The 18,269-nt window shown below is 38.3% G+C and overlaps 1 protein-coding gene across 1 annotated transcript in view; it reads right to left on the reverse strand.

Moving 5' to 3' along the window:
• The window catches only part of ARMH4 (armadillo like helical domain containing 4), a 133,429-nt gene that overhangs the window by 3,878 nt on the left and 111,282 nt on the right, over positions 1-18,269 (reverse strand). Inside the window, exon 5 of the mRNA XM_030811209.1 lies at positions 5,835-5,866. Coding sequence (XP_030667069.1) covers positions 5,835-5,866 — 32 coding nt within the window. The remainder of the gene's footprint in view (positions 1-5,834; positions 5,867-18,269) is intronic.

The raw sequence follows: 18,269 nt of genomic DNA on the forward strand, positions 1-18,269 counted from the left end.
ATATATTTGTAAATTGACATATAAAATTGTATGTACTCATCACGTACAACATGATGTTTTAAAGTATACTTTCATTGTGGAATGGTTACATTTAGCTAGACCTCTAAATTATGTAGATTTCACAAAAATTCAGTTACATCTCTCTTTTTTGTCTCTTCTATTTTTTTTTTCTTTTTTGGTGGCATCTGCCTTGCTTTGAAATTGCAAGTAAATTACAAGATGGGAGCAAAGCAACGTACCATCTTAAGATATAATTTAACTATTCTTCTTTCAAAACTAAGGGAAAATAAGCTCTTCTGTTACAATTGCTCATGACTTGATTTCTTCAGCAATGAAAATAAATAAGACAACATGCACACAGTTTTAAGTTATAAATGCTGCCTAGTACTTTTTCTCTGTTCCAAATTATTGCATATACACGTGCCCCGAGATGTGACACCCTGAGAAAGACATAATTGCACCAATCTATTATTCCTGAATGCATAACCTGAATCTAATCATGAGGAAACATCCAACAAACTTAAAGTATATTCTGTTTTTTAAAAAGACTGTGTTCTTTAAAAATGTTAATGTCATAAAAGATAAAAGATGGCTATAAAAATGTTCCAGATTAAAGGAAATTAAAGAAACATGACAACTAAATGTGTTATGTAATCCTAGAGTGGATTCTGTGAGAGAGAAGAAAAAATGCTCTTACAAAGGATATTTTGGGTTTGTCGAAAAAACTGAAATATGAATGCCAGATTCCATAAAAGTATTATATCGATATTGAATATACTCCAGCTAATAACTGCACAGAGATCTGCTTAAAATATATCCTCATTCTTATGAAATATACACTGAAGTATATAAGGGTAAACAGGCCACAACACATGCAACTTATCCTCAAATGGTTCAGGAAAAAAGAGGAGAATGTGACAGCAAATGATAAAGCACATGGGGTAAAATGCAAACAACAGGAGCATCCAGGTAAAGGTGTAGGAATGTTCTCTGCACCATTCTTACTCTTGTATCTCGTCTGTAAATTTTAAATTATTTCCAAATAAAGTTTTAAATTTTAAGTAAATTATAAGTCAAATATTGCTAAATATACTTGTTTTTGTTTGGCTTTGAAGTTTTGTTTGTTTGAAGTCAACAAGAAAGGTATCCTTCCTTCTTAGGATAACATATTTGTTCAGAACATCTGTCATCAAGAAAGCCACAGGAAACCAAATGATATGCTGTACTGCCTAAAGTCTGCAGAATTGAGACAGCATCCTTACGATTTCTGTGCAATGGTTGTTCTCAAACTCCAGCATGCATCAGGATCACCTGCAAGACTTGCTAAAATGCAGACTGTTGGGCCGCATTCCCTGAGTTCCTGGGAGGTAGGTCTATGGTGGAGTCTGAGAATTTGCACATCCAGCAAGCTCCAGGTGATGCTGATGCTGCTAGTCCAGACCATACATTGAGAATCGCTGCTATGAAGTATAGTCTGGGCCATTCATTTTCTGGATGGTTTCCTAAAGCTAGAAGAAATAGATTGGTTTTATTGATATAACAACAGGCCTGGTCTTTATTACACAATTAAAATTGTTATGCATCTTCAGTTTTGAAAATCAATTTAGATGCTGAAAAGATATACTAATGGGTAGCCAAGTTAAAACTCGCCTAACAAGGATCACCAACTTGGATTAGCCAAGAAGACAGTTAATGATGGAATTAATACAGGAAGTGTCCTTCAATATCCATTCTTTCTTCTTCTATAGCAAAAGAGCTTCCAATTTGGGACTGGGCACAAAATAAAGATGACTTCTTGCCTGCTGGGAAGCTGAGTACAACCATGTGGTAAGTTTCACCAAGAAGATGATATGTCAGTGGCATAAGAAAATTTCAAGATACGTTCTATAAAAGGGGAGCAGAGCCTTTATTCTTCCCCTTTGACAGTGCTTTTATCCTCCCTTTTAAAAAGAAAGGGGTGTCATTAGCCTCCCCCTTTTTTCTCCTTCCTCTGGCTAGAATATGCACATAGCTAAGTCAGAAGTGCCGTCCAGGATCATGAGGTGACCTTGGGAATGAAGGTCACAAATGGTGGAGCATCAAATAGAAGAAGCTTGGGCCCCTCTCACTGTGTAACTCCCCACTAACCTGTGACTATCTCCAGACTTAAAAACAAGAGGCAATAGGGGCCGGGCACAGTGGCTCATGCCTGTAATCCCAGCACTTCGGGAAGCCAAGGCAAGCAGGTCAGATAAGGCCAGGAGTTCAAGACCACCCTGGCCAACATGGTAAAACCTCGTCTCTACTAAAAACACAAAAATTAACTGGGCATAGTGGTGCATGTCTGTAATCCCAGCTACTCAGGAGGCTGAGGCATGAGAATCGCTTGAACCCGGGAGGCGGAGGTTGCAGTGAGCCAAGATCATGCCACTGCACTCCAGCCTGGGTGACAGAGCGAGACTCTGCAAAAAAAAAAAAAAAAGAGAGAGAGATAACAAACTTCTCTCTTGGCTAAGCCATTGTCATTGGGGGTGGAGGCGGATTGTCTGTCATTCACAGCTGATCTTAATCTTAATATAGAAAGACTAAACTACAACAACAAGAGGAATAATTCAGAACTTTTGAAAACACCACCCTTTCTAGAGGCCAGTGAACCAACAGAGACTCAATACCAGAACAATTAAATGAAGCTAAACTGACAGAGTGTCCTGGCTTGCCTGAAGAGCCAGGTTGGGCATGTAGTTTAGTTTTTAGTTCTAAGAGATTCTGTGACTTTCATCAAAGAGACAACAGTCTTGTACTCAAATAGTTTCTGAAGATAATGACTAATAAGACTTTAATAGATGATGGATGGATGGATGGATAGACAAACAGAGAGTGAGGAAGATATATGTATATATATATATACGTGTGTGTAAGATCTATGTACATGTATCTTCTCAAACTCCAGCATGTATCAGGATCACTTGTAAGACTTGTTAAACGAAGATATATGTACATATATGTGTATATACATATAAAATATACATATCAAATTAGCATGTAATCATTCAAGCACGGAAGAAGGCAGGGAATATGGGGAAGATTTAAAGAGTCCCTCCAAGAGTCAAAAGATGAAGATATAGGCACACATGACAGTCACTATTGGAATCCAAAATTTTCTTCTTACAATTTTTTTAATTAAAATATACTGAAAAAAATACTACAGAAGAAAGTGATGAGAAAGCTGGAAAAACTTCAAAATAAGCCAGAAAACTAGGGGTCACATACAAAATTATTTCTCTTGATAAAAAGGAGCAAGAAAAAGGTACCAAGATTTTGAGACGAGATAAGAATAAAGGGTTCATTGTCCTTGTGATAGTTTACTGAGAATGATGTTTTCCAGTTTCATCCATGTCCTTACAAAGGACATGAACTCATCATTTTTTATGGCTGCATAGTATTCCATGGTGTATATGTGCCACATTTTCTTAATCTAGTCTATCGTTGTTGGACATTTGGGTTGGTTCCAAGTCTTTGCTATTGTGAATAGTGCCGCAATAAACATACGTGTGCATGTGTCTTTATAGCAGCATGATTTATAGTCCTTTGGGTATATACCCAGTAATGGGATGGCTGGGTCAAATGGTATTTCTAGTTCTAGATCCCTGAGGAATTGCCACACTGACTTCCACAATGGTTGAACTAGTTTACAGTCCCACCAACAGTGTAAAAGTGTTCCTATTTCTCCACATCCTCTCCAGCACCTGTTGTTTCCTGATTTTTTATCTCAGTAAACTATCGCAAGGACAAAAAACCAAACACCGCATGTTCTCACTCATAGGTGGGAATTGAACAATGAGAACTCATGGACACAGGAAGGGGAACATCACACTCCGGGGACTGTTGTGGGGTGGGGGGAGGGGGGAGGGACAGCATTAGGAGATATACCTAATGCTAAATGACGAGTTAATGGGTGCAGGAAATCAACATGGCACATGGATACATATGTAACAAACCCGCACATTGTGCACATGTACCCTAAAACCTAAAGTATAATAATAAAATAAAATTAAATTAAAAAAAGAATCCCCAGACAAAAGAATGTATTATAAAATATGTTACTTCATTGAATATATACTAAAATGATAAAAAAAAAAAGAATAAAGGGTTCATAGGAATAAAAAAATATAGCCTTTCTCTAAAGCTGTACAGACTTTTTTAGGGAATGATAAAGCTATATATACATACAGATAAGAAATTTAACAATATCAAATTTCAAAACTGTTTACATGCCAAAATTTATTTTCTTAAGCCTTTTTTTTTTTGGTCCCTTTCTTAAATAACTCAGGATACTTTCTGTGGAAACAATGATACATGAATTCCTAGGTTAACATAACAAATTCTTTTTAATTTTCATTGCATCATATTTTTCCCTGAAAAATAACAAGAAACACTACCAATGTAAATATATCTAGTTCTAAACTTTTGAGCTTTTCTTCTCCCCAAGTTTTTCTCAGTCCATCTGATCACAGCCCACCTCTCTTCACAATTGGACCAATTACAAATACCAAAATGGCCTCCATTGACCTCAACAGGCTTAAAATTTTTCAATGTCACTTTTAATTTATATGAACACAAAATAGTCTCATTCTCAAAAACTATCTGTGCCAACTTTGGGAGGCCGAGGCGGGCGGATCACGAGGTCAGGAGATCGAGACCATCCTGGCTAACACAGTGAAACCCTGTCTCTACTAAAAATACAAAAAATTAGCCAGGCGAGGTGGCGGGCGCCTGTAGTCTCAGCTACTCAGGAGGCTGAGGCAGGAGAATGGTGTGAACCCCGGGAGGCGGAGCTTGCAGTGAGCCGAGATCGCGCCACTGCACTCCAGCCTGGGGGACAGAGCAAGACTCCGTCTCAAAAAAAAACAAAAAAAAACTATCTGTGCCAAATTTTACTGAGAAGCAGAAATAGTAAGGAGAATTTATATAATTATATAAATTTATTTGCAATTGAATGTCATATTCTTTAATATTAAGCTGTAGCAAAATAATATTAATAATTCAAATATGAGGGAAATTGACTGCAGGTAATAAAAAAGATATGGAATGCCATCAATAGAAATATATTGAGACTGGTGAATTGAAGGTAACTCAATATCTGACCACTGAAAAGATTTCCATTTAGCTGAAATCCCAGTGAAATCTGAGCTGGGCTGTAATAATGGGATCTGACACTGGCTACAACAAGGAATTCAGGACTCCATCAATATCTTTATGAGTAATTCAGTTTAAAATTACCAAGTAACCAAAAGTGAAAACTTGGAGAGGATTGAAAATCAAAAGAAAATGAACAATATCAACCTGGAAGTTAACATTGTCAATCACTATGTAGATGGCAGAATTAAAGCAAAAAAAGAAAATCTTTATCTATAGTTGGCCATTCCAGACAGGTCAGCTCATCAATACCTAGTAAGTGACAGCACTGTGATAAACTACACACCTAGAAAGTCTCATATTAGGAAAAAAAAAAAAAAGCCAGATGGAATGGGATGACAATCCTGAAACTCCTGGAAAATAACTTCACCTTGATATGTCAACGATAATATTCTGTGGAGCATATCAAACAAGGTAAATTCTTATACTTTTATAACAGTGAATGGTGCTCCAAAGAATAAGGTGTCTCCTGTGTTCTAAAAGAAGGGATTTAAAGGGAAGGCCTTCTTTTTTGCAGGGTACTGCAAGTGGCCCTGAATCTTTAGATTCATTACCAGAATCAGAATAATAAACTAAAGCTCCACTATTCTGAAGATCTTTTGCTTAATAAAGCTATATGCCCCTAAAAATCATCCAATGGAAGAAAACACTTTTCTTACCTTGTCTTTTAATTTTTCCATCCAGCTTCTCACTAGGAAAAAATAAGATAATAAAATGTAAATAACCATCTTTTACTTATAATTCATGGTATTAAGTTAATTTGACAAATTAAAGAGTTTTTTGTATTAAATACAGTAAAAGGATTAACAGTATAATATAATGACAATAATGGCCTTATTTTTATTTCTACTTATTTAGAAATGCAACGGAGAGCACAAACATCCCTCATATCATTATTACATAAATGGAGAATATTTTTGTTTGCTAAATGTTTTTTCTATTATTATTGAATGATTAGTGGGGAGGTGTGGGCAAAGCAAAAATCACCTTTAAAATATCAAGTTCATTTATTCTCTGACACTTTTTCTTTGGCTTTATTTCTCATCTTTCTCAGTTTGTAAGCTCAGTGGGAATGCTGCACTTGAATCAATATCAGAGGGCAGAGATTAAGGGAGGAAGGGAAAATAAGCAAGCCCAGGTTGCCTAGAGCTGGCTCCAAAGAGAAGCGTTTGCAACCATATTTGAAGAAGCAAGGATTGGATGAAAGGCAAGAACAAGAAGTATTTCTGAAAGACATATAACTTGTGAACTGTATCATTCTATAGCAATACAACCACTATGAAAAATAAAAGCAATGACCAAGTAATATTCACAAAGCCAACTGAAAAAGGCTGATCAACTATGAAATCTTATGTAGACCATAGTTACAGCCATTTGGGAATACATAAATAAGCCAAGAGTAGAAGGAAGCATCAATTTCATTTTTGTAATATGTGTTAGAATGGCCATGTTAAGGTTAGTTTGAGTTTGTTGGTGGTTTTTTACCCTTAATTACCTTTCTAAGTCATAATAATGTTTCAACATTGAATGAAGATTTACTCTTAAAAGCATCAGAAAGGAGGAAAAAAAGACAAATATATTCTCATTTTAGCTTTATTATCAAACAAAAGAAATAAGTGTAAAAAAAACTTTTAAGATTTCCTGAAATTTTCTCTGCTTTTCAGAAGCTTCAACAGATAGGAAGGAAGGAAACAGAGTGGAAAACTTTTATTATGAAGAGTCGGATAGTTAATATCTCAGGTTTTGCAGAGCGTATAGTCTCTGTCACAACTATTCAACTCTGATCTTGTATAACACAAAAGTGGCCATAGACAATACATAAATAAATAGGTTCAGCTATGCTCCAATAAACTTTATTTACGGATATTAAAATTTTAATTTCATGTAATCTTCAAATGTCATAAATATTTTTCTTTTGATTTTTTTCAACCCTATTAAAATGTAAAAAGCATTCTTTGCTCAGGAGCCATATAAAAGCAGGCAGCAGGCTACATATGGGCCATGGACTACAGTTTTCTGGCCCCTGGCATAGATATACTTTAACCAAGAAGTCGGTGCCTCCATTTACAATCTGACTCTAGTAATAATATATCTGAAAATACTGATGATGGCTAGCATGCACACAGCTCCACCCTTTACAAAGCATGCCACGTGCATTGCATCACTTGAACAGCAAACCAATGACAAACATGAGAGTCAGGTCAGATTATGCTCAGGGAAAAGATGAGGAAACTAGGGCTTAAGGGAAGCTAAGAGACTTGCTCATGGTTAACCAGAGAGTAAGGTGTCATTGGGGCAGAGCACAGTGGCTCACACCTGTAATCCCAGCACTTGGAGAGGCTGAGGCAGGTGAAGTTCAAGACCAGCCTGGCCAACAAGGTGAAACCCCATCTCTACTAAAAATACAAAAAAATTAGCAAGGCGTAGTGGCAGACACCTGTAATCGCAGCTACTCAGGCGACTGAGGTAGGAGAATCACTTGAACCCAGAAGGCAGAGGTTGCAGTGAGCCAAGGTCACACCGCTGCACTCCAGCCTGGGCAACAGAGCAAGACTCCACCTCAAAAAATAAAAAAAAATAAAAAAAATAAAGTCATTGGAACTCAAACCTGATTTTAAAACCCAGAAGACTTTCGAACTACCAATTTCTTTTGGTGATACTACCACTCTTCTGCTCCTTCAAGTTGAAAATGTGAAGCTACTTTGGCCCTTCTACCTCCCTCAGGTCCTGGCTTTAATCTCTCATGTAGAGCCCTTGTCAAGACCGCTCTCTTGTCCTTCCCTCCTAGCTCCCTCTGTCTCAAAAGGATTCACACAAAGATGGTGGTGATCAATCAGGATAAGAGCAGGGTCATGGGGAGGTCAGAAGAAGAAAGTCTAGGAACCTCAAGAATAAGGTCAGGGGTTAGTGATTCTAGGAGTGGTTCCATGGAGAAGTAAGATCCACCACTGATTCACTGAGTGAATTTGGAGAAACTCCAGACCCACAGCTTCCTTATATAGAGAGATGGCAACATCTGTCTTGCAAGATTGTTGCGACGACTAGAAATAACAAATGCAAAGTGTTTAGTACAGAAATCTAGGGCAGGAGGGGAAGAAAGGTAAGTAAAATATGAGTATTTTGTAAATACGTCTCACTTAAGCCCATGACACATATTTAAATAGAAGAAAGATAATGTTTCCATTTGTTCATTCAACAAATATTTATTACATACATTGTGTTTGATCAGGCATTATGCTCTAAAGTGGGTCAGCAGAAGTTATAAGACCTAATTCCAGCGAGAAAGGGGTTAGGCCACCAAGTCTATGATAAGAAGTGGATGACAAGCAGCAATGTAGGGACTGAAAGAGTGAAGAACAGAGGAGGAAAGCCAGTTGCTAGGGTGCAAGGCAGAACTCACCAACCTTTGAAGCAAGATGCTTGCAATCAGGGACTCAGTTGGGTATTATACAATAAATGGGGCAAATCAAAAGAGAGGTGGAGGCAGGAGTGTTAATATGAGCACCCAGTGGAGGAGGCAAGATGGTGCAGGATAGGGATAGCCTGGAGAAGAGGAAAAGGAGGCAAAGACCAACCCAGGGTCCAAAGCACTGATAGGCTTGTGTACTGTAGGAAACTCATCGCCAAGAGAAGCATTTTAACTTAGGCCTTATCAAGCCAGGCTTCACTGGTAAACTGTCCACATCTTAGGTTCTTAGAGTAAATTTCACAGAGTCCTACTTTGGATGATTATCTGATGAAGAAATTCTCCACTGAAGGCAAGAAAGCACATCAGTGCAAGATGTTTACATGTGCACAGATATCTGAAGGAGCGTGTTCCATTGATCTAGTTCAGTAATTCATAAGACAGAGTGGGAAAGCCAGGCAAAATATTCTTGGCTGGAGAGGGAGCATAGTAAGTAAGTATTCTGGTGGGCATAGGTCTAAAAACTTTGAGGAAACACTATTCTTAGACTGTGAGCCTGATGACGTTTCCCCATCTAAGAACATGAGATCCCGGAGTGCCATGCCTTGTGCGTCTCAGATATCCGCCAGGTCCTCTGCATAGTATTGAACACTCAGGTGCTTAATAAGTATTTTTCCTTCTTTCAGAAAATATTTATTTAAGTGAGTTCACAATCTTTGAGTAAGCATGATTCTCATTCATGAGGATCCTGTAAACAGTTTTCGGTAAAACATTCAAGTGGCAATAAATATAAATTTTATGAAATGAACATTTTAAAACTTAAGGAGTAGAAAATAATAAGAGAATGCAATGCAAGAAGAAAGAAAATTATAAAGAAATATTTTTAGTTAAAAAAAAAAAAAAAGATGATGGCCAGACACACTGGCACATGCTTGTAATCCCAACACTTCAGGAGGCCAAGGCAGGCAGACTGCTTGAGACCAGTCTAGGCAACATAGCGAGATTCCTGTCTCTACAGAAAAAAATAAAATTTAAATTTAAATTTAAAAACATTATTATTTATAAACAGGAAAACTGACAACTGCAATTTTTAAAAAATAGACAAACATCACAGTAATTAAAGAAGTATGAACGGATACAGCTTTTCAAAGGTACAGAGGTGGAGGGGAGATTTGCAATCCATATCAAAAGCTTATTAAGGTTAAAATGTTTTATACAAAGCTCCAGTTACAGAAGACATGTATCTTAAAGGATTAACCATGAATATGCACAAAAATTTTGTTTAAATCATGTTCACAAAATATTTATAATAAAAAGGAGCATGTAAACAATATTAATATCCAACAAAACAGGATTGGTTTAAACACTCAAGGGAAAACAAAACCTTAGGTTATGTCTACAGGTATTATATGAAAATAAAATTATTTTTAAAATACTTAATGGCAAGATGTTGTTCAACTTATACATTGCAAAGGAAAAAAAACAGTGTAGTATAATGTGAGCCTGAGTTTGTAGATAAAAAATATTATGTGTAAAATTTGAACAACGCACATCAAAATGTCAACTGAATTAATCAATTCAGTTGATTGATTAATTGGGTGGTAGAATTATGGGTGATTTTTCTTTTATTCTCTGTATTTTTAGGATTTAGCAAATCACAATTTCTCACTGCTTTTAAATTAAGAAAAAAACACATTTTACAACAAAACGCCCAAAATTCCATAAACCTTTGCAAATTAAAGTTGATAGTAGATTGCTGATAGTGAACACAAGAAGTTAGAGCCTTTCCACTTGGCTCACAGCTCAGCCCACAGCTACAGATTCACTCTAATCCCACTGTTTTGTTATCTTTCTTGAAATTTTATTTAATGCAAATCCAAGAGCACAGTGCTATAATAAGGCCTCTGGTCTCCTTCTAGTAGAGAGAAAGGTACACAGAAAAGAAAGTAGGCATGAATAAAGGTCATATATAACAAGACCACAGCTAGTATTATACTAAATGGTGAAAAGTTGAGGGCTTTTCCTCTAAGATCAGGAACAAGACAAGGATGCTCACTCTTGCCACTTATATTCAACTTAGCAGTGGAGTCCTGGCCAGAGCAATTAGGTAGGAGAACAAATAAAAGCCATCCAAATTAAAAAGGAAGAACTTTGGCTGGGCACAGTGGCTCACACCTGTAATCCCCGCACTTCAGGAGGCTGAGGCGGGTGGCTCACTTGAGCCCGGGAATTCAAGACCAGCCTGGGCAACATAGCAAAATCTTATCTCTACAAAAAATACAGAAATTAGCTGGGTGTGGTGGCACACCTGTAGTCTCAGCTACTCGGGAGGCTGAGGTGAGAGGATTGCTTGAGCCCAGGAGGTTGAGGCTGTGGTGAGCTGTGTTCATGCCACTGCACTCCAGCCTTGGCAACAGACCAAGACCCTGTCTCAAAATAATAAAAGGAAGAATTTAATTGTCGCTGTTTGCAGATGACATAATCTTATTTATATAAAAATATAAAATTAAAAACTCCACCAAAAAATGGTTAGAAGTTATAAACAAATTCAGTAAACTTGCAGGATACAAAATCAACATGCACAAATGAAGCATTTCTATATGCTACCAATGAATTACCTGAAACAGAAATCAAGAAAACAATTCCATTCACATTAGCTACAAAAAAAATACTTAGGCATAAATTTAATCAAGGAGGTGAAAGACTTGTTCACTAAAATCTATAAAACATTGATGAAAGAGATTGAAGAAGACACAAATAAGTGGAAAGATACTCCATGTTCACAGACTATATTAATATTGTTTAAATGTCCATATAATCTAAAACCATCTACATATTCAATGCAATCTCTACCAAAATCCCAATGACATTTTTCACAGAAATACAGAAAAACGATCTTAAAATTTGTATGGAACCACAAAAGACCACAAAATAGCCAAAGCAATCTTGAACAACAACAACAAACAAAGCTGGAGGCATCAACGTACCTAACTTCAAAATATATTACATAACCAAAACAGCATGGCATTGGCATAAAAACAGATATGTAGACCAATGGAACAGACTCGAGAGCCCAGAAATAAATTCATGCATTTACCATCAATTGATTTTCAACAAAGGTGCTAAGAACACACAATGGGGAAAGGACAGTCTCTTTAATAAATTGTTTTGTGAAAACTGGATATCCACATGCAAAAGAATAAACTTAGAGCCTCATTTCACACCATATACCAAAATCAACTCAAAATGAATTAAAACTTAAATATAAGACCTGAAATTATAAATCTACTAGAAGATAATAAAGGGGAAAAGCTTTATGACATTGGACATGGCAATGATTTTTTGGCTATCACTCCAAAAGCACAGGAAACAAAAACAAAAATAGACAACTGGGATTTTATCAAACTAAAAGGCTTCCATATAGCCACGGAGAACAGAGTGAAAAGACAAGCTATAGAATGGGAGAAAATATTTGCAAACTATATATCTGATAAGGGGTCAATACCCAAAATATATAATGAACTCATACAACTGAATAGCAAGAAAACAAATATGGGGGAAGGACTGAATAGACATTTCTCAAAAAAAAAGACATACAAATGGCCAAAAAGTACATGAAAAATGTTCAACATCACTAATTAATTTACCTATCAGTGATAAGCAAATTAAATGTACAATGAGGTATCAATTCACACCTATTAGAAAGGCTATTATCAAAAAGACAAAAGGTAACAAGGTTTGGCAGGATGTAAAGAAAAGGAAATCCCTGTACACTGTTGGTGGCAATGTAAATTGGTACAGCCATTATGAAAAACAGTATGGAGGTTCCTCAAAAAATTAAAATAGAACTGTCATGTGATCCTGCAATCCCACTACTGGGTACATATTCAAAGGAAATTAAATCAGTATGTTGAAGAGATATCTGCTCTCTCATGTTCACTGCAGCACTATTCACAATACTCAAGATACAGAATCAACTTAAGTGCCAGTCAACACATGAATAAAGAAAATGTGGTACTATATATAAACACAGTGGAATATTATTCAGCCATAAAAAAAAATAAAATCATATCATTTGCAGCAACATGGATGAGCCTGGAGGACGTTATGTTAAGTAAAATAAGCTAGGCACAGAAAGACAAATATCGCACGATCTCACTTATATGTAGAATCTGAAAAAGTATAACTCACAGGAGCAGAGTATGGTGGTTGCCAGGTGTAGGAGGGGGTCACGTTGGAGAGATATTAGTCAAAGGACATAGATAGGAGGAATAAGTTCAAGAGATCTATTGTACAACACATAACTATTGTTAATCGCAATGTATTGTATTCTTGAAAATTGCTAAGAGAGTAGATTTTAAGTGTTCTTACCACAAAAATGCTAAGTATGTGAGGTAAGACTAAGTATGTTATTAGCTTGATTTAGCCTTTCTACAAGGTATACATGTTTCAAAACAGCATGTTGTTTTGGATTTCAATTGTCATGTTGATAAATATATACGATTTTTATTTGTCAATTAAAAACTAATTTTTTTATAAAAAAGGTAGTCATGGGTTATTAAAAACAGATCCTCTCTCATGCTTGCCAGCGCCCTCTTGTGTATATGAGTCCCAGGTGTAGCAACTTGTCACTCTCCTAGTTTTTCTGCTGAACAAAAAGGGTGCAAAGATCAAAGATGCAGCTGCAGATAAAATAACATTTCCACCATCCTGGCCAACAAGGTGAAACCCTGTCTCTACTAAAAATACAAAAATTAGCCGAGTGTGGTGGCATGCGCCTGTAGTCCCAGGTACTCAGGAAACTGAGGCAGGAGAATCACTTGAACCTGGGAGACGGAGGTTGCAGTGAGCCAAGATCGTGCCATAGCACTCCAGCCTAGGTGACAGAGGGAGACCTTGTCTCAAAAAATATATATATAGGCCGGGCGCGGTGGCTCAAGCCTGTAATCCCAGCACTTTGGAAGGCCGAGGCGGGCAGATCACGAGGTCAGGAGATCGAGACCATCCTGGCTAACACGGTGAAACCCCGTCTCTACTAAAAATACAAAAAATTAGCCGGGCGTGTTGGCGGGCACCTGTAGTCCCAGCTACTAGGGAGGCTGAGGCAGGAGAATGGCGTGAACCCAGGAGGCGGAGCTTGCAGTGAGCCGAGATTGCGCCACTGCACTCCAGCCTGGGGGACAGAGAAAGACTCCGTCTCAAAAAAAAAAAAAAAAAAAATATATATATATATATATAATATATATATATATATATATATATTAATAATAACATTTCCATGCATCCTACCAATTGCAAGTCTGATTGGTTTTAATGAGCTGTGGCTGAAAAGTATCCCAAACTGTTTATTTAGAGGAGTATGTTTAATTTTCATTTATTTCCAGTAACAAAGTTTTATGGACTATATTTATCCCAGATATATGCATAAATTCCCTTTTACTAAAGGGGAAGGGATGGGAGCCAGAAGAGATCCAGCATTTGTCTGAAATAATAATTAAGATTTGTTGAACACCTCACAAAAATTTTGCAAGGTAGATATTATTATCCCCTATTTTACGGATGAAGAAAATGAAGCTCAAGTAGTGCTCAGAGTCACACAGCTAAAGAGCAGCTGATCTGGAATTGGAACTCAGACCTTTATGGCTCTAAAGGCTGTTCAGTATACCCATGGGTCACTCTGGGGAGGGGTGAGGGCAGGTGGGCCAAGGAGACCTTATCACAGCCCACGGGGCTTTCCTGAGTTCTGGAGATGGGGGATACTCAAGCTGGGGGGCGGCGTGTATTAGCTCCCTGGTATTCTGACTCCTTTACCTTCTCCTCTATGTTCCCTCTCTCTGACAAATGTGCTTCTCTTTCTGCCTCTGTATGTGTCTCCCTCTGTCTCTGTCTCTCATTGTGTCTCTGCATATCACATTGTGATTTCTGTCTGTCTGTCCTTTCTCTCCCTCCCCTTTTCTCTTTCTCTCTAACTCTGTGTCTGGATGTCTGCCTGGTTCCATTGCTCTATTATCTTTCTCTCCCTGTCTCTCTCTTCCTGTCTGTGGTGTGTGTGGGGTGAGTGGACTGTATTTGTATATGTCTTTCTCATTCAGAGGAAATAAACTGGATCTCTTAGTTCCATGTTCTCCAAGGACTTTTCCAACTCAGTCCTATGTGCCAGGGTAGCAGCATCCTTAGCTCTCCATTGGGCAACAGCCAACTGAGTGGCAGAAATCTTAGGGTGAACCTTAAAACTCAGAATGAGCAATGCTGAAGAGAGAGAGAATGATTTATTACAAGGCGTTGGCTCATGTGATAATGAAAACTGAGACTTTCCAAGATCTACTGCCTGTAAACTGGAGATCTACGAGAGCCACTGGTTTAGTTCCAGCCTGAGTCCAAAGGCCTGAGAACCAGGAAAGCTGATGTAGTCCAAAAGCCTGCAGGCTCAAAACTCGGGAAGAGCTGGTGTTTCATGCCCAAAGGCAGAGGGAAAAAAACAATGTCTCAGTTTTCAGGCTGTCAGGCAGGAGGAACTGCCCCTTTTCACAGGGCAGTTGGACTTATTGCTCCATTTAGGCCTTCAATGGATTGGATGAAGCCCACCCACATTAGGAGGGTATTGACCCAGTCTACAGATTCAAATGCAATATGGTTTGGCAGTGCCCTCACCCAAGTTTCATCTTGAATTGTAACTGCCACAATCCTCACATGTCTTGGGAGGCACCTGGTGGGAGATAATTAAATCATGGGGGTGGGTTTTTCCCATGCTGTTCTCATGATAGTGATTAAGATCCTTTGGTTTTATAAAGGGCCATTCCCCTGCGCATGCTCTCTTGCCTGCTGCCATGTAGGATGTGCCTTTGCTCTTTCTTAGCCTTCTGCCATGATTGTGAGGCCTCCCCAGCCATGTGGAACTGAGTCCATTAAACCTCTTTTTCTTTATAAGTTGCACTGTCTCGGGTATTTCCTCATAGCAGTATAAAAATGGACAAATACAAAATGTTAATCTCATCCAGAAACACCCTCACAAACACGACCAATGTAGAGTTTGATCAAATGCCTGGGCACCCATGGTCCAGTCAAGTTGACACAAAAAATTATCCATCACAGAGTGAGACTGGAGGTTAAGATCATAATCCTGGTTCCCCAACATTTACAGAACAGCCAGAGGAGAAAGGGCCAGGAGAAGAGACAGGTAGGGAATGGTCAGAGAGGCTCAGAAACCTGGACTGTTCATATGAAACAACCCAGAAGAGTTCGTTCCAAGCATTTATGAGGACATTTTCACATTTCATTGATCAAACAAAACCTTTGTTCAGGTTCAGCTAAGTCCATTGTGTTCCACCCATGTGCCCTGGCCCACTGAAGAGGTGTCCTGCAGACTGCTTTCATTCCACGCAGGCTTGAGGATCAGAGCCTGAGGTGTCCCCTAGCCACAGAGCCTTCAGTGGGTTGGCCAGAAACACAGAGGAGGTATCACCCTTGGAGCCATCTGCAACCAAGGAGGGCTGCAAGTATATCAATACACTGGTATAGCACAGTAGTTTCCTAAAGCTACTATAACAATACCACAAACATAGTGGAATAAAGCAACACACACTTGTTATCTTATATTTCTGGAGGCAGACAGGCCAAAAATCAGACTCATGGCCTAAAGTCAAGGTGTCAACAGGGTTAGTTCCTTCCAGAGGCTCTAGGAGAGAATCTGTTTCCTTGCCTTTTCCAGCTTCTAGAATCCACAGGCAATCCTTGGCTCATGGCCTATTCCTCCATCTTCAAAGTCAACAGCATAACATCTTCAACTCTCTCTCTCTCTCTCTTTCTCCCTCTGTCCCCACCCCCACCCTCCAAACTCTGCCTCCCACTGTCATATTTTCTTCTCTGACTCTAACCCTCCTAATTCTCTCTCAGAAAGACGGTTGTGACAATCTCCCCATCTCCAGGTCCTTAACTCAATCACATCTGCTAAGTAGCTCTTGCCATGTAAGGTAACATATCCCCATGTTCCAGGGATTAAGAGGTAGACATCTTTTGGGGAAGCCACTATTCTGCCTCATTACATCAGGTAAATCCCCCAGTTTTCCTCATTTCTGACATGTGTTCTACACATCTTCCCAGAGAATCCCCAGCAGCAAGGAGCTCTAGAGTAATCCACTCATTAGCATCTCCTCTATTGATTGGCTTTCCACCCTCCCCCACTCACTTCCTCACTCCCTCTCTATACTTCCATACTTCCTGGGATCACCTCCCAAATAAATTCCTTATACCCAATCCTGTCACAGGGTCTACTTTTAGGGAGAGCTCAAACTAAGACACCAGTCTAATTCAGTCATCATATAGGCAAGCTGGCTCTTTGCCATACCAATTTGATTCATTTCATACATTAAAACAAACCATAGACATACCTTGGAGATAGTGTAGGTTCAGTTCCGGACCACCATCATAAAGCAAACGCTGCAATAAGATATGTCACACAAATTTTTTGGTTTCCCAGTGTCTGTAAAAGTTATATTTGCACTATAGTATAGCCTAGTAAGCGTGAGATTGCATTATGTCTAAATAAACACATCCATACTTTAACTAAAAATACTTTATTACCAAAAAATACTAATGATCATCTGAGACTTCACAGACTATTTTTGCTGGATGGAGAGCCTTCCTCAATGCTGATGGCTGCTGACTAATCAGGTGGTGGTTGCTGAAGGCAGGGGTAGCTGTGTCAATTTCTTAAAATAAAACAACAATGAAGTTTGCTGTATTGAATGAGTCTTCATTTTATGAAGGATTTCTCTATATATGCAATACTGTTTGAAAGCATTTCACCCAGAATGGAAATTCTTTCAAAATTAGAGTTAATCCTCTCAAACCCAGCCACTGCTTGGTGAGCTAAGTTCTTGTAATATTTTAAGTCCTTTGTTGTCATTTCAACACTGTTCACACCAGGAGTAAATTCTATCTCAAGAAACCACTTTCTTCGCTCATCCATAAGAAGCAACTTTTCACCCATTTAAGTCTTATCATGAGACTGCAGCAATTCGGTCACATCTTCAGGCTCCATTTATAATTCTAATTCCCTTTCTATTACTAACACATATGCAGTTACCTCCTCCAATGAAGTCTTGAACCCCTCAACGTCATCCACAAGGGTTAGAATCAACTTCTTCCAAACTCCTGTTAATTATCGCTTGTCCTCTTCCCATGAATCATGAATGTTCTGAATGGCATCTAGAAAGATGAATCCTTTCCAGAAGGTTTACAACTTACTTTGGCCGGATCCATCATGAATCATTATGTATGGCAGTTATAGCCTTATGAAATGTATTTCTTAAATAATAAGACATGAAGGTCAAAATTATTCCTTGATCCATGAACTGCAGAATAGACGTTGTATTAGTAGGCATAAAAACAACATTAATCTCCTTGTACATCTTCATCAGAGTTCTTGGGTAACTAGGTACATTGTCAATGAGCAGTAGTAATAATTTGAAAGGAATCTTTTTTTCTGAGAGTAGGTCTCAACAGTGGGCTTAAAATATTCAGTAAAACATGCTGTAAACAGATGTGCTGTCATCCAAGCTTTGTTGTTCCATTTATAGAGCACAGGCAGAGTAGATTTAGCATAATTCTTAAGGGCCCTAGGATTTTAGGAATAGCCAATGAGCACTGACTTCAAGTTAAAGTCACCAGTGGCATTAGCCCCTAACAA

This window comes from Nomascus leucogenys, chromosome 1a, assembly GCF_006542625.1.
Source record: "Nomascus leucogenys isolate Asia chromosome 1a, Asia_NLE_v1, whole genome shotgun sequence".
Taxonomy (NCBI): domain Eukaryota; kingdom Metazoa; phylum Chordata; class Mammalia; order Primates; family Hylobatidae; genus Nomascus; species Nomascus leucogenys.